Below are 27,688 nucleotides of genomic sequence, written 5' to 3' on the forward strand. Positions count from 1 at the left end.
CAGATCTGACTCCAAAGCCTTGCCCAGTGTGTGTACACTGCCTTTTAAGTCAGAAATGATCATTTAAAACTTCGTTTTACTGGGTCTTTGCTGGGTCTGAGTACTATTTAGTTATAACTATTCCTAGGCTAATAATTGAGCAAAGCCCCTTAATTAAAGCAGATAAAGGCCTTAGCGAGCCTGTTGAACTAGTCAGTAGGCCACAGGAACTTTGGTGGCCTCAGGCCAGCCCTTTGCTTCTGGGGGACCTCCTAAATACCTTAACTCCTGCAGTGCATTGTTTTGGCTAATTGCTGGTAAGAGGTTTGTGGCAGGGGTGTGATAGGCATTTACCTAGAGGTGAGGTTTCTCTGCTCTTAGAGCTGTAACCTCCGCCTTTATTACTTGTACTTTATCCATATTAGTCGAAATCGCAGGGAACTGCCCAAAATGCCTCTCTCCTCAGCCTCCTCCTCCCCCACAACTCGGTATTTTCATCCTTCCAGGCTCAAATCAGACACTTCTCCATGAATGCTTTTCTAATTCCTTTAGCTAGATGTAATCTGATCTTCCTTGCTTTTGGCTTTAGTGGTACATGTTTATTTTGTTTTATTATAGCCATTTATCTTAAGCTGCTCCAATTCCCTGCACTACCACTTGATTTTAAGTTCCTCTGGGCAGGAAATCTTTTATTGTATGTAAATCCCTTTGGCTCCCTTTCACCACATGTCTTGCATATAGGAGATGTTCAATAAAATGTGTTGACTAACTTTAATATTGAATGTAAGTGTAAAATGCAATTCTTAACTGAATTCATATAGTTTATCATCTCTCCCATAAAGGCAACATGTACTCATTACTGGAAAAATGGGGAAGTATGGAAAATAAAAAGAAGAAAAGGACTTCCCTGGTGGCGCAGTGGTTAAGAATACGCCTGCCAACGCAGGGGACCCGGGTTTGAGACCTGGTCCGGGAAGATCCCACATGCCGCGAAGAAACTAAGCCTGTGGGCCACAACTACTGAGCCTGTGCTCTAGGGCCCGCAAGCCACAACTACTGAGCCTGCATGCCACAACTGCTGAAGCCGGCGCGCCTAGAACCCGTGCTCCGCAACAAGAGAAGCCACCGCAATGAGAAGCCCATGCACCACACGAAGAGTAGCCCCCATTGCCGCATCTAGAGAAAGCCGGCACACAGCAACAAAGACCCAACTCAGCCAAATAAATAAATAAATCTTAAAAAAAAAAAAAAAGAAGATTACTCGTTCTACCCCCTCAAAGGTCATTACTTAGTTGAACAATATATAGGGGAAATATAATTAATTTCCAGAAATTAAGGGTCAGTTCTTGGCAAGCTTTTTTATTTTTAAAATTTATTTATTTTTGGCTGTGTTGGGTCTTCATTGCTGCACGCGGGCTTTCTCTAGTTGCAGTGAGTGGGGGCTACTCTTCGTTGCGGCGCGCGGGCTTTCTCTAGTTGCAGTGAGTGGGGGCTACTCTTCGTTGCGGCGCGCGGGCTTTCTCTAGTTGCAGTGAGTGGGGGCTACTCTTCGTTGCGGCGCGCGGGCTTCTCATTGCGGTGGCTTCTCGTTGCGGAGCACAGGCTCTAGGCGCGTGGGCTCAGTAGTGTGGCTCACAGGCTCTAGAGCACAGGATCAGTAGTTGTGGCGCACGGGCTTAGTTGCTCCGTGGCATGTGGGATCTTCCCGGACCAGGGATCGAACCCATGTCCCCTGCATTGGCAGGCGGATTCTCAACCACTGTGCCACCAGGGAAGACCTTAACTTGGCAGGCTTATTGAAAAGAATTATGTTCTCACTTTTTTTAAAAAAGCGTTTGTGCCAGGGTTGCATGTGACTCGACCTCTCCCAGAGGGTGGTGTTTTAGTAAAAAGCAGCTCTTATATTTATAGAGGGCTGGAGAAAGCAGGGGGTAAAATAGTATCCTCTTTAGGGTTAGGTCAGGGTATATGGCTTAATTGTTGTAAATATTAGATTAACCTTTAAGACCGAAATTCTAGATCTAATCTTATAAATAGAAGGAAAAATTTTCTCTTAGCCTACAGGGCCAGTACAAGTAGACACACATCAGATAGCTGGACTTTAATTGCTGTTACTTTCTTATTTAAACGTTAAATTATTAGGCATTGTGTAACATTTTCTAATATCTAAAAACTAACAGAAGCCTCAGATTTAATAGAAGGCCTTAATTCTGTAACACACTAAGGTCCCTGTCTCTACTGTTCATATCTTAAAATAAGTGTGAGCCCCCCAGATGATTTGTCTGTTGCTTCCTCCTGTCTAGAAAGCATTGCTGACAGCATTTAGCATTTGAGGAAGATACTGTTGCAGCTCAGAAAGGAGTGAAGTGACCTTTATCTGTGACTTAACCTTCAACTTTATAAGATACCCAAGGTCCTCAGCCACAGTTAAGTCAAAACATATCATTCCACATTAAATATTTGGTATTTAAACAGAAGAGCTAGAGGAAGTTAGAGGAATACCATTTTTCTTTTAAAAAGGTTGACTTTGAGTTTCTTTGCCTTCACACTATCATTTCCTAATCGTCTTCTACCACCCAGAGTAGTCTGGAGATTACCGTCTCTAATTAATGAAATATTCTGGACAATGGGTTTAAATGTGTATATGTATGTGTGTGCATTTTAATTTGATTAATTATTAAGTAGTTTCAGGTTTACTAAGCTAGAAAGAAAGAGTTATTTTGTTTAGAATTCTAAAACATAAAATAGAACATTTATTCCTGCTTTGAGTCCGTATTTGAGTTTTATTAACTGTCCTGGACAGTACTATTTCTTTTATTTATTTATTTTTGGATGCGTTGAGTCTTCGTTGCTGCACGCCGGCTTTCTGTAGTTGCGGTGAGCGGGGGCTGGTCTTCGTTTTGGCTCATGGGCTTCTCATTGCAGTGGCTTCTCTTGTTGCGGAGCACGGGCTCTAGGCGCATGGGCTTTGGTAGTTGCAGCACGTGGGCTCAGTAGTTGTGGCGTGTGGGCTCTAGAGCGCAGGCTCAGTAGTTGTGGCTCACGGGCTTAGTTGCTCTGCGGCATGTGGGGTCTTCCCGGGCCAGGGCTTGAACCCATGTCCCCTGTATTGGCAGGCGGATTCTTAACCACTGCACCACCAGGGAAGCCCTGGACAGTACTATTTCTTGAGCAGGATTTGAGTTTTGCTTATAAGTGTCCCTTTTTATACATTTTGTCATAGGGTTGAACCTTTCTTCCTTCCATCCTTTCAGCTTTATTGCCTCAGCTTTGAGTTAGCTGTTCTGCTTAGAGATCTTGAGTTCTTTTTTTAATGTTTATTTTATTTATTTATTTTTGGCTGCATTGTGTCTTTGTTGCTGTGCACGGGCTTTCCCTAGTTGTGGTGAGTGGGGACTACTCTTCATTGCGGTGGGTGGGCTTCTCATTGCGGTGGCTTCTCTTGTTGCAGAGCACGGGCTCTAGGCACGCAGGCTTCAGTAGTTGTGGCTCACAGGCTCTAGAGTGCAGGCTCAGCAGTTGTGGCGCATGGGCTTTGTTGCTCTGTGGCATGTGGGATCTTCCCGGACCAGGGCTCGAACCCATGTCCCCCGCATCGGCAGGCGGATTCCGAACCACTGCACCACCAGGGAAGCCCAAGATCTTGAGTTCTTGACGTAGACTTGGTATCTGGAGAATTAGAAGATGCAGGTTTCATTGGGACTAATGCGTAGTGGTTATTTTGGGGAAACTTCTTGCAAAGGGAATATATCACTTGTTAAAGCAGGAAGAACATGATAATCTAATTTCACCTCTAGAGAACTGAAAGGAGTGTTAATCAAAGCAAATTGTACTTTTCTGAATAAATCAACTTTTGAATACATTTTTCCAGTAATCCTTCTTTTTGTTCCCTTTGGGATAATTGTTTGCAGAAGGATTTCACAGTCCTGAATCACAGGGGAGTGTTTTTAATGCCCAAATAGTTGAGGCTTCAGAATTGTTGATACAAGTGTGATCTGTTCCATTTGATAGAAATTGAGTTTATACTCTGATCTCATTTTTCTCTAGTTATAATGCTTCATGTTGTGATGCCCCTAGACAAATAAGGTTGGCTTTGAGACCACTAGGCTATAGTATTTGAAGAAGAGCCTTGGCATCTGAAAAGAAGCCGGCTGTAGCACTGCAACAGATACTGCCTAACCAGTTCCCTGTCAGATGAGTGCTCGCTGCAGAAAGTGTAAAACCAGATATCCTTATCCCTTGAGTACAGAGGGTCTCCTGCTGCTTTTATTATTCAACTCTTGTGATCCAGCCAGATTCTTACTCAATTTCTCCTCTGGAGTTTCAGTTCACTATCAGGTACCCATCCTAGTAGATAGGAGATGTGTTTCACTGATGGAAAAACAATCCCTGTAGAACCATCTTACTTCATTAGGGAGAGTATGAGGCTCAATGTAAAATGCCTCGAGATCATCAAAGATGCAAGGAATAAAGCTCTATATTACCTTTGGGTACTACTTAGTATTTGAAATTCTGCCAGAGCTATTGGATAAAATCAAATTACCTATTTTTCTTCACTGATGCTTATATTAAAATTGAAATTTAGTATTTATTTTTTGGGTATCACTTTCTTCTGGAAAATGTCTTGTAACTAATTGCATGTCAATCTGAAGATGAGTGTAGTAAGAAGAGTTTAAGAAGAACGGCAGCCTCATGCTGATGGCTGATAATGGATAATGATGGAGAGACTCAGGCTGATGATCGCTTAGTTCAAAATCTTTTTCAAGGTGAGCCTTTTGCCAGCTACACAGTTAGGTGGCCAAATGCAGTTGGAAGGAGGATTTTTAAGCTTCCACAATTTCAGCTTACTTACCAAATCTTTTTTCCTTGAATTTTCTGGTTAGAATAAAGCTGTTAAGTAAAATTCTGCATTAATAACAAGCTAAGTGATTTTTTTCAAGTACATCAAAGTTTTGTTTTTATATGATTATAACTAAGGCAAAGACAAAAAAGTATTAATCAGAAAAATGAAAATTGTTACTTTAAGAATTTTCTTCCTATAAAAAAATATATTTAAATGATGGGAGATAACACCAGAATTACTCTTTCTCCTTCTCTCTTTACTTTAGAAAAGCAATCTACAGAAAACTTAGCAAAATATTTTATAAAAATCATAAATATAAATATTTTCTAGTTGGCTATTTCCCACTTCATAAAACTTGACATTTTCAGTTGTAAATGGTACAACTAAAGGAATTTTCTGTGCCCTATAGTCTCTTCTCAGCTTTTTGCTCAGCTATTTCAGATATGTAACCATTATCTTAATCTAATAATGGTTTTAATTGGATTTTAGGTCAAAGGGAACACTTAAGCTAGACGTGCGCTGACAGAATGTTATTAATGGAGACATAAGGTGATTACAGTGAGTTAAATGAAATAGCTTCTATATTGGTGCAAACTCTTTATCTTGGCATTCAAAGCCTTTCCAGTTCAGTCCACCTTTTCAACTTCACCTGTCTTTACCGCTAAAGAAATTATATCGTTCTGACAAATTGGATTACTTGGCTGTTTCCTAAACTTAATCAGTTATATCTGTGTTTGTAATTTGATGCCTGAAGTAAGATGCAAATCGCAAGTGAGCTGTTTGGCCAGGAATTCTCGTTCCTAAGATAAGATCCCCCTTAAGTCCTTAAACTTTTTACTCTATACTCCCTGAGCATCCAGTCCATTCTGTGGTGTCAGTACTGGACCTTTGTCAAAGAACTGGCCCTGATTGCCTTCCCCAGTGCAGACTCTTAGTTCCTGACTTCATACAGAACATTTCCACAAAAATGCCCTACCGGTGCCTGAAACTCAGCATACCTGAGACAGAAGTCAGTATCTTCTAAAGGCATTTTCACCCCCTCCTAACTGGGGAATCATCTAATCAATATTCATTCCTGAAATCCAGAAACCTATTGATATAAAATGTATTGATGGAGAGCCGTCTTGTCTTTATGTCCTTTGTATTTCCAGTGGTTGTCTATTCTACTTTTCTCATTACCTCTAACCTAAAATCTTGCAGCTGATGCCTGACCTCTTACCTCTCTGAACCCGTTCTGTCCACTGCTGTCAGGATTTTTTCTAAAATATAGATTGGATTATATCACTTGTACCCAGAAACCTTGTGACTTTTTATTGTCTAGAGCAGTGCTCTTCAGTAGAAATATACTGTAAACTATATATGTAATCTTAAATTTTCTAGTAGCCACATTTAAAAAAGTAAAATGAAACAGATGGTGTTAATTTCAATTAACATATTTATTTAACCCAGTATATCTAAAATGTATGTTCAACATGAAACTAAGACATTTTACAATCTCGGGGGTACTACGTTTTTGGAATCCAGAGTGTATTTTACATTTAACAGCACATCTCAATCCATGCTAGCCACATTTCAAACTGAATAGCCACATGTGGGTAGTGGCTCCTGTATTGGACAACACAGGTCTATAGCATAAAGCTTAAAGTTCTTGGACTGCAATTTTGGGCACCCCACAGCTTCAGCCCCTGCCCTGCCAATTTCAACTTCTCCCCACTCACCCAAGCCCCACCCACACCTAATTTGCCATTCTTTTCCTTTAATTACTCTTCCCTGCCTGAGGAAATCTGACTTACCTTCCAGGGCCAGATCTGAATGCCACTTCCTAGTGAAAGCTTGCTCCATTCTCGCAGTGCCCCATAAGCATTAACCACTTGCTCTTGACTCTTCTGTAGCAGCATTTGTGAGAGCCGTTTGTCTAGATCCCATGAGTGAGTAGTCTCGCTGCCCACTAGAAGGTGAGCTTCCCAGAGGCAGGATATGTCTCCCTCAGCTTCTGTTTCCTAGTATTCACTGTAGCCTCCATTTGTTCTTAGGGATATTCTTATCCATTGTTGTTTGATATCTTCAAGATCTGAAGCAATCTCTCCTTTAACAGTTGTTTTCTTTACCTCTGAATGAAATTTCCCTTTATATCTGGATCAGTTCCACGGTTCCACTGTGGATTGAAGCTTTTGCTTATGCAAGAGAGGAAATATTCATTTTCTTATAGAAATAACTGCCTAATATGAATTAAACTAGGTTTCAAATGTAGGTTATTCTGGTTTTAGCCTGGTTCTAATCCCAAATATAACTCTTCCTGTTATATAACTTGTTCTTTGTAAGTAAATTATGTATGTATACTAAGACTTTTTTCACACAGCTTTATTGAAAAGTTTATATGCTTTTTGAATCTCTTTTTCCCCCTAAAGAGTCTTGGCCAATGGAGTTTTGCCTGTGTTCTTTTTCCCATATAAGAGCAAACAGGTGCCTGAAAGGTTACCTCTATTCTGGGAGAAATCTGATTAATGTTGAAGGGCTGTGCCAGGTCAGACTCTATAACCTGCTGACATTATTTAGTGAGTGCCGGGATCAACTCTCAACATTATCTCAGGTTTTAATGGTTTTCTTATGAAGGGCATTTGTAGATGAAACCAGTTTGTATTTAAAGTTAATTGTGGCTCTTAGATCAGAAACTGGTTAAGAAATTCTTCCCTCGAGCAAACAGTAGTTTGAGAAGAATGAATGATTCATCAGATGGAGTTGCAAGGACTATAATTGCATTCTGTGTTTTTAACACAAATTGTTGCATTTAAATCATGGTAAAATCTTATCCCTGGTGACGTAAGAATTCCTCAAAAGAAGTTCCTATTGAACTACCTTAAATTTTTGTAAGAATTTCTAGATATCCTTACAGCTGCTTGAAAAGCACCAAAAAATGATACTCTTCCTGGGAGGGTAGACCTCAGTCATCCCTGATGCTTCTCTTTCCCCCACCCTCACTGTACCCCATTCAGTGTACCTGTGAGTCTTTTTGTTTCACTGGATCCCAAATCCCTGCACTCTAACTGCACTGCCACCATTTCACAACTGGGCTACTGAGACAGTCTCCTGATTTATTCCCTTTTCTGCTTTTGCTCTCCACACAGCAGGCAGAAGGATCTTTCTTCTTATCATTATTACTATTTAAATTTTATATAATGGAAAATTTCAAATATACATCAAGGTAGAGGGATGAATGTACCTCTCATTATTCAACTTCAGTTATCCATTCATGGCCAGTCTTGTTTCATCTACTCTTTTGTCACCCCCCCCCCAATATTTTGAAACAAATCGCAGACATCATATCATCTAACCAACTAATTTGGAATTGCCCTAAAGTGAAATTTTGCCTTGGGACTTCCCTGGCGGTCCAGTGGTTAAGACTCTGAGCTTCCACTGCAGGGGGCATGGGTTCAGTCCCTGGTCTGGGAACTAAGATCCCACATGCCGCATGCGCGCAGCATGGCCAAAAAAAAAAGGGAAATTTTGCCCATTGGTTGGTCACAAAAGGTGAGGAAAGTTGCTTCTCCAATAGTGGTAAGTTATTTGTCAACCTCTTTACTGTCTTCCAATTCTGTTTCTTATTATTTTTTCAGGATGTTTTCCATTTCTGCTTGATAAGTGCCATCACCAGAAAAATAGTTTAATGTGTTAATTTCATGTTAAGCCAGTTTTTCAGGGATACATGTAAGCACTTTCCTACTTTTGCACCAAATATGCTCTTTGAAGTGTGTGTGAAAGTTGAATGTACAAAAAATGTAAATATAGGTCAATTATACTTAAAAACAAACTCATAGAAAAAGAAATCAGGTTTGTGGTTACCAGAGGCAGGAATACGGGAAGGGAATTGGATGAAGGCAGTCAAAAGAAACAAACTTCCAGTTATAAGATAAATAAGTACTAGGAATGTAATGTACAACATGATAAATGTAATTAACACTGCTGTGTGTTATATATGAAAGTTGTTGAGAGCAAATCCTAAGAGTTCTCATCACAAGGAAAAAAATATTTTTCTATTTAATTTTGTGTCTACATGAGATGATAGATGTTCACTAAACTTACTGTGGTATCACTTCATGATGTATGTAAGTCAAATCATTATGCTGTACACCTTAAACTTTTACAGTGCTGTAGGTCAATTATATCTCAATAAAACTGGAAGAAAAAATGTAAATGTGTATGTGGGGAGGATGTTTCATGCTCAGATAGCCTTAAAAATTATAAATTCCCTAATTAATATTTTTATCATAAAATCAATACATGCTCATTATAAAAATAAAATTTTAATAATACAGAACAGTATGAAGTAAAAAGCTTAACTCTCCCATTTGTTCACGGATCTTTTATTTTGAAAACAACTATAGTTGTCATTCCAGAAAGCTTCATTTGTGGTCACTTAAAATTTTAATAATGTATATATCTGACATTTTAGTTTGAATTTCAAATAAACAACCTCACAGTTTTTGAATTTAGTAGACTGTTGAATTTAGAAATTGATTTTAATGTTGAACAACTAGCTTGGTGTTGCAAGGGATTGAATAGGAGATGGTATGGTGTTGACTTTGATGTCTAATTTTTCTTGAGCACTGGTTTCCTCTCGCTAAAGGAGTCTTAGGCAGACTGTGAACTCATCAGCAGCTCTATGGACCCGTGAAAAATCTCTATACCAGTGCTGTTTAATAGAAATATAATGTGAGCCACACATGTCATTTTAAATTTCCTAATATTCACATTAATTAAAAAGAAACAGGTCACATTAATTTTAATAATGTATTCTCTTTAGCACATTATATCCAAAATATTAGTTCAACATGTAATTAGTATAAAAATTAATGAGCTATTTTACCCTTTTTTTCATGCTAACAAGTTTTCAAAAATCCAGTGTGTGTTTTATACTTAGAGCACTTCTCAGTTTGCATCAGCCCCATTTCTAGTGCCTGCTAGCCACGTGTGGTAGTGGCTGTTATACTGGGCAGTGCGGCCCTGTACAGGATAGAGGTTGTCTCAGAGGGAGGAGGAAAGGGGGTGGGATGTATTCTTAATCTTGTTCTCTCTTTCACAGTTATTGACCAATATTTGAAGTTAAAAGTTTGCTGCTTTTGGTATTCTTAATGATGGACAGCTCTGGCTCAGTTGTATTCTCACTAGCATCAGCACTTTTTTAAAAAAATCCATTTTCATTCCTATAAAATACAACAGAGATTAATAACACAAATACTTCTGTACAAAGATGAAAATCCTGCTGAAATCGAACTCTTGGCTGGGAGGCAATGCCACCCTGTGGTAGCTCACGTGTTTATTCATCAGTATATGAAAGATCAGATTCTAAGTAGAGAATGTGGCTTAGGAGTATTAGTGTTTAATACATTAAACCTGAGCACTTTTTATTCTGAATTTCAGGGTAAATAGATGTACTAGTATGTAGTAAAATTAGTATTAGGAAAACGGGGGTAAGAGTTCCTGAGACGTTGGTAAGAATATCCTTTGAATGTAAATTTCTTTTTTTAGGGGTCGCAGATGGTGTAGGAGGATGGAGAGACTATGGAGTTGATCCGTCTCAGTTCTCAGGGACTTTAATGCGGACATGTGAACGGTTAGTAAAAGAAGGACGGTTCGTCCCAAGTAATCCCATTGGAATCCTCACCACAAGCTACTGTGAGTTGCTGCAAAATAAAGTACCTTTGCTTGGTAAGTAGATATCCTATGCGTTTTCCTCTCTAAAGAAGCCCAGGAGATGGTTAACAAAAAAACCAAGAAAATCACTTACCAGCCCAGCTCTTTTTCTGAGGCTCTTCCTATTAAGCAATTTGATGGAGAAGCTGTGGGCAACACCAGAATACATAATACTGCTTGAAATAGATACAACCACTTTGGAAAACAATTTAGAATTACAGAATAAAGTTCCACTTCTGGGTCTCTACCCTAGACTAGAGAAACTCTTGCACATCTGTGTATCAAAACATAGGTACAAGAATGTTCATAGTAACATTATTTATAATAGCAGAAAACTGGGAACAACCTAAAAGCCCATTTATAGTAGAAAAACGCATTTTGAAAAGGAACGAGTTAAGGTTGCATGCAGTACTCAGGAACATGTTGTTGAGGGAAAAGAGGACATTGCAGAATATCACCTAACAGTCTGATTCCATATATTTCAAATTCAGAAACATAAACAAGTAAAACTGTATTGTTTAGGGATTCTAAAATATGATAAAAGAAGAAAGAAAAGCAAGTGGTTGTATAATTGGGATAGTGATTCTCTCCCAGGGAGGAAAAGAGGGGATAGGTCCAGCATGTAAAACTCAGTTGATTACCTGTGAGGAGTTCAGGTTGCAAATTGGCTCCCCAGCTACTAGCAGTTAACATTTAGTCTGTGTAGATCCCTGTTAATCTTGTATTAGAAAATTTACAAATACCCAGTGTTTGTTTTCTGGTATGCTAATGGAGCATCCTTTGGCTAAGCTTCTACATTTGTTTGTTAAGTGGTTTCTTGGGAACTTACCCAAGCCTTCTAAGCAGGCTCTCAGAAAGGGTGTTATTAAGTTTCTGCTAACTGCCAGCATCTTTCTGGTTACTAGAAGGCCTCCCTCCCAATCACCATGCACATTTAAAATCAGCCCTCAATGTTCAATGTTAACAGAGATCTCCATGTTGTAGAATTTTGCCTTCAATTTAAAACCTTTGCAAGAAGGGGTACTTTTCATCATGCTACCATCTTCTGTCTTCTCTGTGCTGTGATTAACTAGCTTGTTCTCCTTCTAACTGAAGAGAAGGCTTGTCTAGAAGTTTCAATATACTGGTTTGTCTTAATTTGCTGTTTTGGGCATGCAATCTTGAGCTTGCCTGATACCGTGAAACATCCTAGATTCTATTTCATCTCTGTAAACTTGCCGTATGACTTTGGGCAAACCACTTAACCTCTGACCCCTTATTTCATATGTTAACTGGATAAATCTTTTTTATGAAAAGGAATGACTTAAAGCTTCTTGCAATACTCTGAAACATGTTGAGGGAAAAGAGAACATTGCAGGGTGCCATCTAACAAAAGAACCTGTAGACAGGGATACCAGGGGCCTGAGTCTTCTGCCAACACCACCCCACCCTGCACCCCACAGTGCATTTACTAAATTACTGTGACTTGGAATAACCTGTTAAAACCTGTAACACCTATCCTGATTTTGTACTTTGAAAGCTTTGTTTTTTGCTGTATTTCTTCCTTGTTCCTACTTTTTCCCCTATTCACCTTCATGTAACTGGGAGAGCTTAATAAAATAAATTTAAGGACATATAAGAGTGTTTCTTGCACTGAATATTATGACTACCTCTTTCTCCTAAAAAACACGTTGAAATAATCCTTAGTTACCATGTTTGACACATATACACTTCTCTCTTACCTTATCTACACATCTCTAAGGTATTTGTAACTAAAACTCAAGCATATTTTGGCAAAGACAGGCTGCTGAGTTTTACTGAACCTCAGCTATAATTGCAAGTAATAATTTTATAAGATTAGGTGATCCTTTTTTAAAAAATTCTGCCATTGCTAAAAAGCCTATAACATAATTCCAATATAAAGGGCAAGCTGATAGCTGTAACCACTTATTTCTTGAGAATTTCTAGCTGCTTTTAGATCTGGGTTGGCATCACAGGCTAATTGTTGACATATTATTTCCTCAGAAACCCTTAAGTGGATTTAGGTCTTATGAAGCCAACATATCTTAAGAATTTGAGGGGTTAATCCCAGTAAGGCTATCCCTTTCTTTCTTTGCTGCACAAAAGGCTTAGTGGTAGTTTACAGAATAAGGGCCAGGTGATAAAAATACTTCCATGTTAGCGTGAGGGATTTGCTCAGGGACCTGTCTGGATTGCTCAGTCGTCAGAACATTCAACACTGTTGTTCTTAGCACTCTTTTCTTCTTTGCCAGTTTGTTCCTCTCCAAACACGTAAGAATGGTGAGCTCTTCTCCCAGTATTAGGCTACCAGGGCCTGAGCCGCTGTACGCATCAGTAATTTGAAGAGGCAGAGGAGTTTACACACTATGAGCCCAGATGATTCTGTAAGGCTGAGCTTCCCTTCGTTGGTGCTGCTTTGCATATTAAAGCTCTGTCTGTCACTCACGAGGACCATTTTGATTCTAACGCAGTGGGTTACTGCCACAAGGGTAGCAAAATGATAGCCTGGATTTGTCAGTGAGTAATAATGAGTCAATGTGAGTCCTTCCTGCAGCACAGTTTTCAAGGCTGTGCTACTCATCTGTCATTTTTTTGTTCTCAGTTAAATTAATTCCATCAGCTTTCAGAAGATCTTTTGTGTGGTGATTCTATTAATGACGTAAATGATTGGAGTTTCTGTGCGTTGAGTTAGGAAGGAAGGGTAATTGGTGATTTTAGCTCTAATATAAGCTATGGAGTAGGTTCTCTGACAGCATGGCCAGTTAGTTACAATACCCATGTTTTTCTTTTCTTTGACAATTAATGGGTAGGGACTAGATAGCTTAGCATTAAAGTGTCAAGTTTATACACATGCATATACTGTAGATAACAAGGAAACAGAATTTCTGAACATTACAGTGACACAAATGATTATATTTAAGTGTTTTTAAATTAAGTTACACATTTTCACTAAGGAAAAATTAATAACAAAAATTAAATTACCTATAATCCACTAAGAAAACTGTTAATTTTTTAGTGATTATACTCCCTGACTTTTTTTCTTTGCCCATAGAATAATAACAACAGGAATTGAATCTACTGTGTGCTCACAATAGCTTCAGTGAGGTAGATTTGTAGGCATTTTTGTTCCTCATTTTGTTAGGAAGAAACTGAGGCCTAGAGAGAATAAGTGGTTTGCCCACGGTCATGTCATGTGGCTAGAAAATCATAGAGCACTGGGATTTAACACAGCTGGTTCCACAACCTGTTTATTTTGTTTCTTTTTGCCTTTTTTTTTTTTTTTTTATGCGGTACACGGGCCTCTCACTGTTGTGGCCTCTCCCGTTGCGGAGCACAGGCTCCGGACGTGCAGGCTCAGCGGCCATGGCTCATGGGCCCATGGCCGCTGAGCTGAGATTCCCACGGCATGTGGGAATCTTCCCGGACCGGGGCACGAATCCGTGTTCCCTGCATCGGCAGGTGGACTCTCAACCACTGCGCCACCAGGGAAGCCCAATTTTATTATTTTAAATTTATTTATTTAATTTATTTATTTTTGGCTGCATTGGGTCTTCGTTGCTGCACACGGGCTTTCTCTAGTTGCGGCGAGCGGGGGCTACTCTTCGTTGTGGTGTGCGGGCTTCTCTTGTTGTGGAGCATGGGCTCTAGGCACGCGGGTTTCAGTAGTTGTGGCAGGCAGGCTCAGTAATTGTGGCTCACAGGCTGTAGAGCGCAGGCTCAGTAGTTGTGGTGCACGGGCTTAGTTACTCCGCGGCATGTGGGATCTTCCCGGACCAGGGCTTTAACCCGTGTCCCCTGCATTGGCAGGCGGATTCTTAACCACCGTGCCACGAGGGAGGTCCCCAGTCCCTTAATTTTAGATGTTGAGGTTGTTACCAGTTCTTTGTGATCTTATGCAGTGTTTTTGTACTTAAGTCTTGTTTGCATCTCTAATTATTTTCTTATGATAAATCCTCACAGTAGAATTGCTAGATCAAAGGATATGCACATATTTCAGGGCAATATTGTCCTTTAGAAAGGTTATTTAGTTCTACTCTCTTACCACTGTGAAATGAGAGTGACCGTGTTTCCTACACTAGTGCAGTGATCATTTTTTAGAAATATATTTACAGACCATTTACATTTATTTCTTGGTAAACTGCTCATTTTTCTATTTTGCCATTTTTCTGGCAAAATAGTCACTTGTTTCACTTAAATTATCTTTCATTTTCAGATATATTTCTCTCACACAATTTTAGTGGCTATCAAATAGCTAACACATTATTTTCTTATGATAAATCCTCACAGTGGAATTGCTAGATCAAAGGATATGCACATATTTCAGGGCATAGGTTGAAATTTTAGCACTTGAAAGCACTTTCACTAATTGTACTATCAGCCTCAGTGTGGGGAAGGTCATGTGAGCTGTGTGCTGCAAAGGTACATAGAAGCTTCTGCTTGGAATGTGGTCTCTTCTCTCTGAACAGGTAGTCTCTGTAAAGTGAACAGGTTGATTCCACAAGCTACCTGGGAAAATTGGTCTTGTTACTTCATAGTGAGTCAGTCTTCAGTAAAAGTTCTTCATGACCTCAGCAGATGGCATTTCTGTTTAAAATTGTAGTTATGTGCCTTGTCTTAAATGTTAGTGAATTTCACAGAGAAGGCTTTCTGCCTATGACTAATGAGAAATGTCATGGAAACGTAACATGCTCCTTCTGGCATTTTAAGTATTAAAACTTAATATCTCAACAACATGCTTTTGAGCATTTGAGATAGATTATAGCACTATTGAAATAATGTGGTTAAATACCAGCCATTTTTATTGTTTCCTATCTCTGCAAGTGGAAGAATCCAAGTCATCACTGGCCCACTTAACTATGCATAGTATAAATCCCGTTTTCTTTCCCCGTCATGTTGATCCTCATCAGGTTACTACGGACATTGATATGGAGCCATAACTAAGAAAGGTCCTGTTTAGGCAAAGGAGATTCAAATTATGGCATGTTGCTCTTTGGGGCGATATGATAAAAATGTGTATGCAGAGACAGCCTAGAAAGAGAAAATAAATGGAGATCATTTTTGTTTCTAGGTAGCAGTACTGCCTGCATCGTGGTGCTGGACAGAACTAGCCACCGCTTGCACACAGCAAACCTGGGCGACTCAGGCTTTCTGGTTGTCAGAGGTGGTGAAGTTGTGCACCGATCAGATGAACAGCAGCATTACTTCAACACTCCGTTCCAGCTCTCAATCGCACCCCCTGAAGCCGAGGGAGTCGTCTTGAGTGACAGGTAATCTCCCCATTCTCACCAACAGGTTCCTTCCCATTCCCATTAACTACAGTGTTGGAGATAGGCATTTTCCATTCTCATGTGAGAAAAGAAGGCACACTGAGGACCTTTTAGTCTGACATCGAAAGATACTGTGCTTGAACTTGATATTTCAGCCAAGTTGAATTCTGATAAACACCTGATAATTTGACAAGACTATGAAAATACTATTTCAGGCTTACAGAATATCAGTTTTTCATACCAAGACCACATGGTACATACAGTTGTATTTGTTAAATTGTGCTGGAGAAATGAGTCATTGTTTGTCTGTGCCATTGCCTATACAAGATTTTGCATACGTTATTGGGGAAAAATGCAAACAGACATCTGCTTTATTTATCAGAATAACTTCCTGATTCTCGGGGCCTCCTATAATATGCATCAAATAGAACTTGCAGTCCCTGCAAAACTTGTCAGGCAAAGTTAACTTTCAGGAAATGGACTCAGAGGTGGTCTGATGGTGCTCTTGATGTGTTCTGTTCTTTTTTTCTTCTGATACCTTCTCTCAGTTCATTTTTAAATTGTCAAGAACTTTCCAGGAAAATCAGGACTTTTTTGAATCAACTTTTACAGTTTATCTTTTCTAAGATCAGAGTACAGAGTAACACTAAAACAGTCTCAGATTTCACTGCCTTTAACAGCCTTACAGGGCTTGACACAAACATTGTTGGCAATTCATAAATGTGGTTAAATGGGTAATGAACCTTTTGTAAAAGTAGAAGCATTCTAGCAAGTGCCTATTGTCTCTACTTAATAGTTCTTATTGGGCCAAATCTTAAGTCCAAACTAAGATAAAATGATGATTACTGCCATCTTTTAAACTGGAATGAGCATACTGTATAATTAAGTACAGTATTACCCATCTGAAGTCTATTGCTGACTCCTAGAGAGAGGGAAGCAGTTTTTTACTTTCAGATTAAGGCAGATTACCATAATTGGAAGAAAATTTGATTATAGGCCCTTCTTCAGTTGGCTGTAATGCACATCAATATTAGCCCTGTTGGAGTGGGGAGAACTCAGAACCCCAAGGCGTTCGTAGATGTCAAGTTCAGCTAACAGTTTTTGGAGAACAGTGCTTTGATTTTCCTTTACTTGTTCCTTGTTGTTTTGGCTTCTGAGTGCTAGAGCGGCCCTGCTGTACCTCACACGCTATCTTTGGGACAGTCTGGTCAGGACAGCACTTGGCCTGGCCTGCCAGTGAGGTGGAGGTTGCTTCCCCTGGAGCCCAGAGGCAGCATGCTAGCATGTGATTTCAGCTCGTGTTTCAGTGCAGTCAAAAGTTTCCAGCAGCACAGTATGTTCAATCAAAATGGGCAAAACTGCAGCTGGCGGAACACCAAGCTCATGGGTGGGAGTGTTGGGAGAAGAGGACGATCTGTCCAATGGCAGCGAGTCTCTCACAGACAGAATAGCAAAGGACACTCCTGGGGAAAGAAAAACCTCAGCATAAAATAGAACTTCCGTGCCAACCTGGTCATTAATCTAAACTTCTAAAATCTGATTAGTTTCCAAAGACTGAGCAAATGTGAAATGTCTTGTATTGTTTCTCTTTATTCCACGGAAGAAATTGACCTGGTTTCTACCAGTTTTACAGTCTTTTTAAAATTTTCTTATTTTTTGGTCTTTTTTGTTTCCCAGCTGCATGTTATCTCCTTAGTTATTAGTCCCTCTTATCTATAAAATATTGTTTTAAGCTTAATTTACAGATTTCCTTTAGTAGCTGTTCTTACAAAATGTTTACTGTATAACTGTGTAAGCGAAAGCTAATTTGTTCCTTGCCAAAAGCCCGTCACAGAACTTCTAGATGTGCTGCTGCTTTCCTCAGTCAAGAGAAGACAAACTAGAAATTTCCTCAATGGGCTTTGCGTAAATCCCCAGCAGGCATGGGTGGGCTGTTTGTTTTTATGTTTTCTTTTTGCAAATTTTATAACATGTCACTTACACAAGTTTTTTCTTTGTTTTTTTTTTGTTTTTAATCAAGCTTAGGGTGCTTTGGTTCTGTCTCCATATTCTGGGTCAGTGTATGAATTTTTTCCTGGCTCTTGTTCCCTAATTACAAGTGAAGGTAGATTATCAGATATCTCACCTTTTCCTCACCTTGGAGGCTTGGAAGCAGTGGAGCTGGCCTTTGGAAATGGCTGAGAACCAGCCTCTGAGGGGACCATTAACTCTTTGAATATATTTTCTCTTCTTCCCACCTGTGGTTCCCCCCACCCCCCATTCTTATATCTGTTTTCTTATATCTTTTTAAAAGTTTTACACAAAAACATGTAGTGAAAAATCAAGCTTCTGTCCCTACCCCATCCACACATTCTGTCCTCAGAGGCAGCCACTGCCAGATTTATTCTCTGCATATAGAAGCGTCTCTCTCTCTCTCTCTCTCTCTCTCTCTCTCTCTCTCTCTCTCTCTCTCTCTCTCTCTCTCTCTCTCACACACACACACACACACACACACACACACACACACACACACACACACACACAGTACCTTCTTCTCTTCATTAACAATATAGTAATGAGTTTTTCCCCAGTTTGGAGGGTCAGTTACTTTGTTTCTTCCATTCATTAGATATTACTTGAAGACCTACTGTGTGCCAGGCACACTAATAAATAAGTAACCTGTACATGATGAGCACTTTGTAAACCCTGGGAGACACACAGTCCTTACTCTACCAGAGTAAGTATGACTTAGTAATACTAATTTGGTATTACTAGTAATATACTAGTAATTACTAGTATTATAGTAAGAAATACCATTGCAGGCATTTCATATGAATTAATTCTTATAGGATTTGCATGCTCTCCTCCATAGTGCTCAGTTATTCCACTATAACACAGCCTCCTGAGAGCCAAATTCAAGCCTGCAGGGAAACTGATGAGTGGAAAGTGAATAAGAGAGGATGGAATTTGGCTCTAAAGAATTAGGAAACAAAGACTCATTTCCACCAGGATTTTAGAGGCATTTTAGTGTCTGACTCAGAAAAGAACCCTTCCGCCTTTTAAACCACATGAGACTAATCATCAAATTCAGTTTTACTTGATAGTTTTAGTTAAGCTTTTGAAATATTTGTATCAGAGTTTTCAGTTAATTTTTTTCAAGGTTAGAAATTTCAGAATGGTGGTTTTTATTATTGACTGCTACTATATATTAGTTTTCCTTAAAGCCTCATTACATTGTAGCATCATTCCCATTGCAAACTTTTAACAGTTATCTCTAAAAGGCTCTGTTAACTTTGTCCCTACGCTGTCCTTGTCACAGCCCGGATGCCGCTGATAGCACATCTTTTGATGTCCAGTTAGGAGACATTATCCTGACGGCGACAGATGGACTCTTTGACAACATGCCTGATTATATGATCCTTCAGGAGCTAAAAAAGTTAAAGGTAATTAATTCAAAGGTTGGCCTTTGGAAACAGTGACCCTCTCTGGGCAGCTGATTTTTATTAATTCAATTGCATTATCTCTTTTTGTAGTTTTGGAAAGGACTATTTTGTGAATTTAGGAAAATAAAAATGGTTCTAATCTTTGAAACAGTTGTAGATAGAAATATTCACAGTTGGAGAACTTGAAGGGAAAAGAGGCTTCTCATCCAAGCCTTTATTTAGTAGGGTGGTAAAGGTAGGAAAAGTCCAGATGGGCGAGTTCTTGTTTGTGTTTTTAATGGTATTTTGGTATTTTAATGGTGTTAGTTGCTGGTTGTCTTTTTCACTTTTTATTCTCCTAGCAAACTCAGCAGGTGTTCAGGCTGGGAAAGATAGGAAATCATCATACCAGAGCCAGCCAAGGCAGCAGCCAAGGGCAGCAGGCAGCTGGGGGCCTAGATGTGATCTGAGCTGTCATCAGTAAAGAATCTGTTCAGATTTGGCCCATACAGAGAGTGGAAGGAAGTGAAAACCAGTCTGCATATTCTCCTGGCTTTGTAAAGTACTGACTCTGGGGAAAATTAGTCTTTTCTCATGTTTTTACCACTAACCAGTATGACTTTGAGTAAGTTTCTAAACTTTTTAAGCAGTATTTTCCTCACCTGTAAAATGGTGGAGTGGTACAAAAGGCCTGTTTTGTAGGGTTTTGGTAAGGATAAACCAAGACCATGCATTAGAAACCCTTAGCACTACGCCTTGTCTGTGGGGCCTAGTAAAGGTCAGGCGCTTACACGTGCTGGCACTGTGCTCTGTGTGGTAACAGAATGACAAGCAGAAATGACACATTCCCTGCCCTTATGGAGCTTACATTCTAGTGGAGGAAGACAGATAATACAGAGAAAGAAAGAATAGCTATAATGGTGGTGGTAAATAAGAAGAAGAAAAATAAAGCAAGGTGAAGGAATACAGAATAGAGAGGGATTTTCAGTAGGGCAACTGGCAGCCCTTACTTGGAGAGCACACTGTGCTTGGCCAGGGGGGCATTCCCAAGCAAGGAAGCTTTTGAGGTCATCCTGAAGTGCTATCAAAATCCGCCCATTCAACCCCATCCCATTTTAGCAAGAATGCCTTAAGAATTTCAAGTGGGAAAAAAAAAACAAATATGAAAATTCAAGGGACTTCCCTGGTGGTCCAGTGGTTAAGACTCCACACTTCCACCGCACGGGGTGTGGGTTTGATCCCTGGTCAGGGAACCAAGATCCCACATGCCGCATGGCGCGGCCAAAAAAAAAAGAAAGAAAATTCAAACTTCAGGACCCAAGTCCATGCAAAGGACTTTCTAATTGACATCTTTATGCAGGCAGCACTGGTGATCTCATTCATTTTAGTTGAGGTATAATGTTTCATTGTCTTCTCTAACTGGAATAAAACTTAAGTGGTGGAAACTATGATTAGATAAATGTTACTGTCTTAAAAAGCGATGCTTGCAAGTGATGTTTACTGTGTGCAGAAATCATGTGAGGCATTATGGTAAAAATAACTCCCTCATGTTTTCATATTAGAATTCAAATTATGAGAGTATACAACAGACGGCAAGAAGCATTGCTGAGCAAGCTCATGAGCTGGCCTATGACCCAAATTATATGTCACCTTTTGCACAGTTTGCATGTGACAATGGATTGAATGTGAGAGGTAAGCATTCCTTAGGAAGGTCATAGGGACTAACTGGGGACATAGAGGATGGGAGCATTCTGGGCTGTGGGTGAGGCAAACTACAGCACTGGGGTGAGACTGCTGAGGTGCCCTCTCCCAGCTGTGAGCCCGTGGGAGCAAGGTCAGCAGGCTGTAACACTGAAGGACAGAGCAAGTGCATGTCATCATGTGTTCCCCACAGAGGTGCCCTTCAGAACTGAATTTAATTGGCTGCAGAGGCAGGTGGAACCTGAAGCCCTTTATTGCTGCCACTGCACTGCTTGGACCTGAGCCCCAAAAGCCTCCGAGCTCTGCCTGGACATTCCTAACAGTTTAAACATTCTGCCCTTCATGAGTCTGACATTTCACTTCTCCCTTCCTCTGGCTTTGTGGGACTCATTGACAGTATTTGCCTGCCAAATTGCCATGGCAGGTTTTGAAGATGGAAGTAATGTTAGACTGTCCTTGCCTAAAGAGTCTTCCTATCTACTGAGCGATATGTAACTTTGGGAGCAGGCCAAGTAGCTGAGTCTTGGAGCTCAGATGACATGTTGGTACTAGCATATCAGAACTAGCAGAGTTGGTCAGTTTCTTGCTGGTAGAATCTTATGATATGTAAAGCATTTCTTAGCTGTCCAGGAAATATTCAAATAGAAAAAAGCACATGCCATAGCTGATTGCCAGATTAGAATACAAGACTATTACTAGTTTCAAAACATTGGATATGTTTGTCCAAATTAGGATTGTGGGTATAACATGTAACTTTCTTGTCAGGCAGAATTAATCTTAGCCACATTTTGTCTTTATTATGATTGCTATAAACAGAGGATGTGGTGGTGGCCATTTTAACAGAGCTGTTGTAAAGGAGCAGGGAAGGTTTTTTTTTAAAAGCTTCAATTAAATTACATGTAATTTCTTGGTGCGTTTTAACTATTTATCAAATGTTTTTTTTCCTTTTTTCTGCCAGAGTATATTGACAAACCAAACCTGCCTGAAATACCAGTATTTGTTTCCTAGTACTTATTTATTTAGGCTTACATTTTTTATTGACTTTTCCTTTTAAAATATATAAATACGTTTTCATTTTCATTTTAGGTGGAAAGCCAGATGACATCACTGTCCTTCTCTCAATAGTGGCTGAGTATACAGACTGACTCACCTAGGTGTCAACTCCTGCCTCTCCTTTCATCATCCCAAATTCTCCCCTACCGTGTGTGCTGATCCTGCTGGCAGGACCATGTTTCTTTGCTACTGATCTCAGTGGCCAGTGATGTAAGCCTTTTGCCTGTCTTTTTGAGACCCCATTGAGATCTTTGTTGAGAACCACTACTGTCATTCACTAGCTCATATCTGCCAGCAACATTTGAAGAGAATCAAGATTTGAAGATTGGCCTTCACTTCACATTGTCCTTTCCATGATGGGATGGAGGTTTTCAAAGCCAAAATGTCTATTACTTTTCAAAAACAGTTGAAGTATTGAAAATGAGTAATATTGGTAAAGTGAATTCAAAATTAGAATGTGTTAAAGGGATTTTAAAAGTCTAACACAAATTGTATGTTATGGTACATCTACTAGAAACATACGTTATATATTATCAAAAGATATGTTACACGTGTACTATACAGTCTGTGTTATGATTGGGTGTGGCTTTATGTTTTCATTATAAACTCCTATTTTTCAGGGGCTTATAATCTTGCTCTAAAACATTGTTCTGGATTACAAAATCTTGATCTGGGGAGCTTTTTTTTGGTTACAAGTTGGAAGAAAAATTCAGTTTAGTTCTATGTATGCAAATGTTTCATGGTTTTTAAAAGATGATTAATTGTGCTCCTGTGATGAAAGTTTCAGCAGTTTATTGGTTACTGCATATCACAGGCTGGTGGCCTGATCTGCAGGGGGGTTTGGGGAGACTCCTTACCAAAAATTTTTAATGGAAATATTATTCAAGGTTATAAATTCCTCAAAGCCTACAAATTTAATGTTACAGCTGAAATTCCTCCCAGCTGTCTGATATGATGCCCCTGTGTGGGAGCTTTAGGCCCATAGGCCTGATGGGTTGAGAATGGAACAGCTCTAACTTTGAATTTTGTTGGCCTTTGATGGTCACGCTATACCCCTTTTCTCACTCTCAGACCTGTTGTTAGTAGCCTTGCTTTCTATAGAGCATGTACCAAATTCAGGGAGTCCATGTGGAAAGAACACTGTGGGCAGTGGCACAAGAGTCCACGAGGAAAACTCCTAGTGATGATATGACATTTGCATTTGCCCTACACAGAAATTTAGGGGTTTCTGAATCAAGCTTAATGTTTACAGTTTCCGAATAGCCATCTTGCAGTGTATAGTTTCCTTATAAAATTACCCCACATTCAGTTTTTCCATTATCTGCAAATTCAAACTTATTTTTAAGGTTTGTGTACAAGTCGACTGCTGTAAAGATATATATTTTTGGGTCAGTTTTTTTCCTTCATTAACTTCGTCGTAGAAAAATATATATACTTAGAAATCCTTAAATTAAAGCCATGTTTTATATATGTCAGGTAACATTGGTGTATAGATGAGAATGCAATTAAACCTAATGAGAATCTACTTGAGAATATAGAAAGTCTCTTTCTCTAAAGGAGATACTTACTCCCTGGTTTATTGCATTAAAATTTATGTTTGAGGTTACCTCAACTTGTTTTAAAAGATTTTGTTTTGTGAATTTGTACTGTATATTTGAGTAACTGTCAAGCTTTTGTTTTATTTAAAAATGTTTAACATGTACCATGTACATGTCATTACTATATTTCAATGCATCATGCTTGTAACAGGCATTTCATTTATAATAAGAATGAGTTATTCATTTGTAAGCCGTTCAGTAATTTATCTACTATTCCTAAATTGGCATAATGTTAGATATCTATTTTGAATCACCTTTAATTACATGTCAGAATGCCTTAACTACCCTAACTTGACAAAACAGAATTCTTTGGTAGAGGAGATGGGGGGTGGGGTGGGGGGTGGAGAGAGACTCTGTTTAAATAATGAGAATCCATCGTGCTGTGATAAAACACAGAAGCATGAGTGGCAAGTGGCGGGGTATTTATTTTGCACAAACTATTTGCAGTCTCTGTGTATTTAAAAAGTAAAGAAAGTTGCATCCAGAAGGGTTTTGTTGGAAGGAATACATTTACACTTGGGCTGACAACTTCAGTTCTTTTGTTGGGTTTTTAATTATTTCTGGTCAGAGGTATGGAGCCTTATGATCTGGATATATTTTGTATTAATTTTCCAATGCATACATTTAATTCCAGGTAAGAGCAGTGCTGGTCACGTCACTGGCTTTCTCTGCACTCATCTAAACCCATCAAACAGTCTTCATAAAGGTAGATTGATGGTGGTGTTTTACACAACTCTTTTAATCAACTTAGTCTTTTTTGAGAAATGAGCATTAGAAATTGACAATGTGTTTGTTCCAGGGATGTTGAAAATAGTGGGACAAGAATTGAGTTTCACAGGGGAACTGACTTTGGACCTGGCCTGTAGATTTGGCACACAAAATATTTTCTCTTTTTTTCCCCTGCCCTTTTTGTGTTATGCACTTAATTTTATGACTGTGGGGGTCTGTTGGAGTGCTGCTTAACAAGTAACTTTCCTTCCACTGTCAGTGGTCAGAGGCTGTGTAGTACCCATACTGGAATTTTCCATGTCACAGGACCCAAGTCTTTGTGGGGTATGCCTGAGATATACCACTTGGTGGGTCTAATTCTGAACTTGATGTGTTAATTGTATTTTAAATCAAGCAGTATAAACACACATATTGATACATTTGCCTCACGTAGTGGACTTTTATAACAAAAGAGAATTTGGATTTCTAATTTACAAATGGCAAATTATTTATCCCTCTCTGGATGCACCAAAGACCAGTAAAGTTTATAGCTTTTCCATCTATATTTATAAAGCAATACTGTATTATAAAAATCAATATTTTTATCACATGCTTGAAATTTTTATTTTGTTCTGTTTTAAAGTGTGCACTCTAAACATATCAGAACCTTATTTCTTCCTGTGAACTTAAGCTGCCTGCGCACAAAAAAGAATTCACCGAATGGATACACAGTAGAGTCCATAGGCTCCTAAAAACTGAAAGAAGAAATGAGGTGGGGAAAACAAGTTACTTGTCCTGAATTACTGTACTGGCTTGACATGGTTGATGGGTACTAAATCACAAAAGAATCCATTCCAGGTGTGCATGTCTGGGAGTTGGGCTGTAACTAGATTAGAAACTAGATTTCGAGCTTTGCATGATGGGCGAGTGTCTTATCACATCGGTTGCATTCGTTCTGGATAGAATAGTAGCCTTCAGTACCGCCTTCAGTACCACCAACATACCACATCATGTAACAAGGCAGTAATTGTGGGAATTCACTGAGTCAGTTTTGAGCGTTTTGGAGATTGTAAACAAGATAGGCTAGAACTGTAAATGTTTGTACTTCTGATTAAGTTCATGGTTCCTTGTCACCTTATACCAGCTATCTTTGGTAGAAGCTACAGCATCCAATTTTCCTGGAAACTATCACATTTTTGCATTTAACAAATTTTACAACATCAAAAAACCAAAATCTGCTTATAAAACAAAATGTGAAACAGAAAACATTTGGATTCTATTGTTTAAAAAAATTAAATTCTTTGCAAAATTGAAGTTCAACTAAAAATCGACAGTGTCCATGTCAAAATTTTAACTGTAAGCAGGTAGTTTGTGGCAAAGATGGCTAAATAATGAAGCAAGTCTGAATTTGTGTATACTAATGAGCTGCTTTTTTCTGTTGAGACTATCATTATTTGTCTTACCCAAGAGGCAGTGACCTGAATTGGATGTCTGAAGTATAACTTATGCAGGAATAGTTCTGTAAATACATTTAAATAAACTGTAAAGATATTTAATAAATATAGTATTTATACTAATCTGTGTACTCCTTTTAATTTGAGTAGTAACAAAATAAGACACTGGCCCTTGACATTGATTTTGTTGGTCCCTATCAGGTCCTCATTTCCAAGCCTCTTAGTCTAGCAGTGACTCCATACTTTGTAGCTATCATTTCTGCCTTTTACTAGTTTATTCACTAAGGCTCTTTTTCACCAGCTCATTTACTACATCAGTTTAGCTTCCTCAAAAATTCGTCAAACTGGATTAATAATTGAATGTAACATATAGATGATTTCCCAGCTGAGAAGCCTTTTGCATCTTCTAAATGGTATGTGAAGTCAAACAAAAATCTGGTGTCATTTAAATTTAGCATTCTGTATCCAAATTCTAAAATCCAAACTATATACAATTTGACAGTGTAACTGTCTTTTACAGACCAGTGCTGCATCTAGGTGATTACTGATGATGATGATGCCTTCACAGCCGAAACTGCCCTGGCCCATTTCAATGAGCGAACCAGAAACTTCATCCTCAGCAGGGAGACCTACAGTTACTCTCGGGTATAAATGTTCTCCGTGTAGTCATCTGCATTTATTAGGAATATGTGAAATTCAGTGTTAGTCATCAGTGTAAGCAAAAGATACATAAATCTTTAGCCTGCAACCTGAAATTATGTGGGCATTGCCAGTTTCCAAAAAAAGCTTGATGAAAGCCCAGTTTCATTCACTGAGGAACATTTTGGGATGAACTTGAGTTTTTATTAGGTTATTGTGGGTAGCTATGGCTCATTACCAAGCTACAAGAGCCAAACTCATTCTGGTTTTAGTTTGAACTCTGTTCACAGTTCTAAAGTTTACTAATCCACTCAGCCACCTTTGTCTTACTAATTCCTCACAAAATCTAAAGCACAATTGCTTGCCAATTAACATTTCCTTGTGATTTGATGGTTTCACAGGCTTAACAATTAAGGTGTTACAAAAGTCTAGTTTGTCAGGTTATAATTGACTCTAAACAGGTTTGGGAGAGGGAGAGGCACACATCATAAGATGTTATATAACAATATTTCTGTGCCAGATTTTTTATTCTGTGCAGGTAAGAAGCTAATTCTTAAAGAGGCAAAGAACAGAGACATTCATCTTCCATCTCATTCCCCTCCAAACCCAGGCTTTCTTGGCAGTGGAGGCTGCTGTTCTATATCAGATAATACAGAAATAATTTTTTGGCATCACTTCTTTTCTGCATCACACTGCAAAATTTTAAAGTCATATATTTTTACTTAAAATCTTAACAAAATATAGCAAGCAATAGACCAAAAATGTTATGGTATTACATGCATAACTTTTTACTATGTCTGAAAGCACCAAAACTCAAATGTTTGCAATCAAACACAGAAGATACCTGAACTCTACAAGCCATACTGATGCACTCAAAATGGCTGCTAAAGAAAGTTTAAATACCTTTATAAAACTGGTAAAGAAAATGCTAAAAACTCTAGTGTGAATGTGCGCTGAATTGAAGAATTATTTTTTATTTTTTAAAATTTTATTTATTTGGCTGTGTTGGGTTTTCATTGCTCCACGCATGCTTTCTCTAGTTGCGGTGAGCAGGGGCTACTCTTCGTTGTGGTGCACGGGCTTCTCATTGCGGTGGCTTCTCTTGTTGCGGAGCATGGCACGCAGGCTTCAGTAGTTGTGACTCATGGGCTCTAGAGTGCAGGCTCAGTAGTTGCGGCACACGGGCTTAGTTGCTCCACAGCATGTGGGATCTTCCCAGACCAGGGCTTGAACCCATGTCCCCTGCATTGACAGGCGGACTCTCAACCACTGCACCACCAGGGAAGTCCCTGAATTGAAGAATTCTAATGAGCTTTTTCCCTGCACAGAAAACTCTTCTCCCTCCCAAGAAGCA

General features: G+C 39.1%; 1 protein-coding gene across 1 annotated transcript in view; it reads left to right on the forward strand.

Annotated features, from left to right (window-relative positions):
• The window catches only part of PPTC7 (protein phosphatase targeting COQ7), a 38,982-nt gene extending 13,236 nt beyond the window's left edge, over positions 1–25,746 (forward strand). Inside the window, exons 2-6 of the mRNA XM_082853465.1 lie at positions 10,349–10,528; positions 15,582–15,780; positions 19,079–19,202; positions 20,744–20,873; positions 21,969–25,746. Of these exons, the coding sequence (XP_082709591.1) occupies positions 10,349–10,528; positions 15,582–15,780; positions 19,079–19,202; positions 20,744–20,873; positions 21,969–22,027 (692 nt within the window). The 3' untranslated portion in view covers positions 22,028–25,746. The remainder of the gene's footprint in view (positions 1–10,348; positions 10,529–15,581; positions 15,781–19,078; positions 19,203–20,743; positions 20,874–21,968) is intronic.
• Positions 25,747–27,688: the final 1,942 nt, after the last annotated feature.

This window comes from Leucopleurus acutus (assembly GCF_964270905.1).
Source record: "Leucopleurus acutus genome assembly, chromosome: 13".
In the NCBI taxonomy this organism is placed as follows: Eukaryota; Metazoa; Chordata; class Mammalia; order Artiodactyla; family Delphinidae; genus Leucopleurus; species Leucopleurus acutus.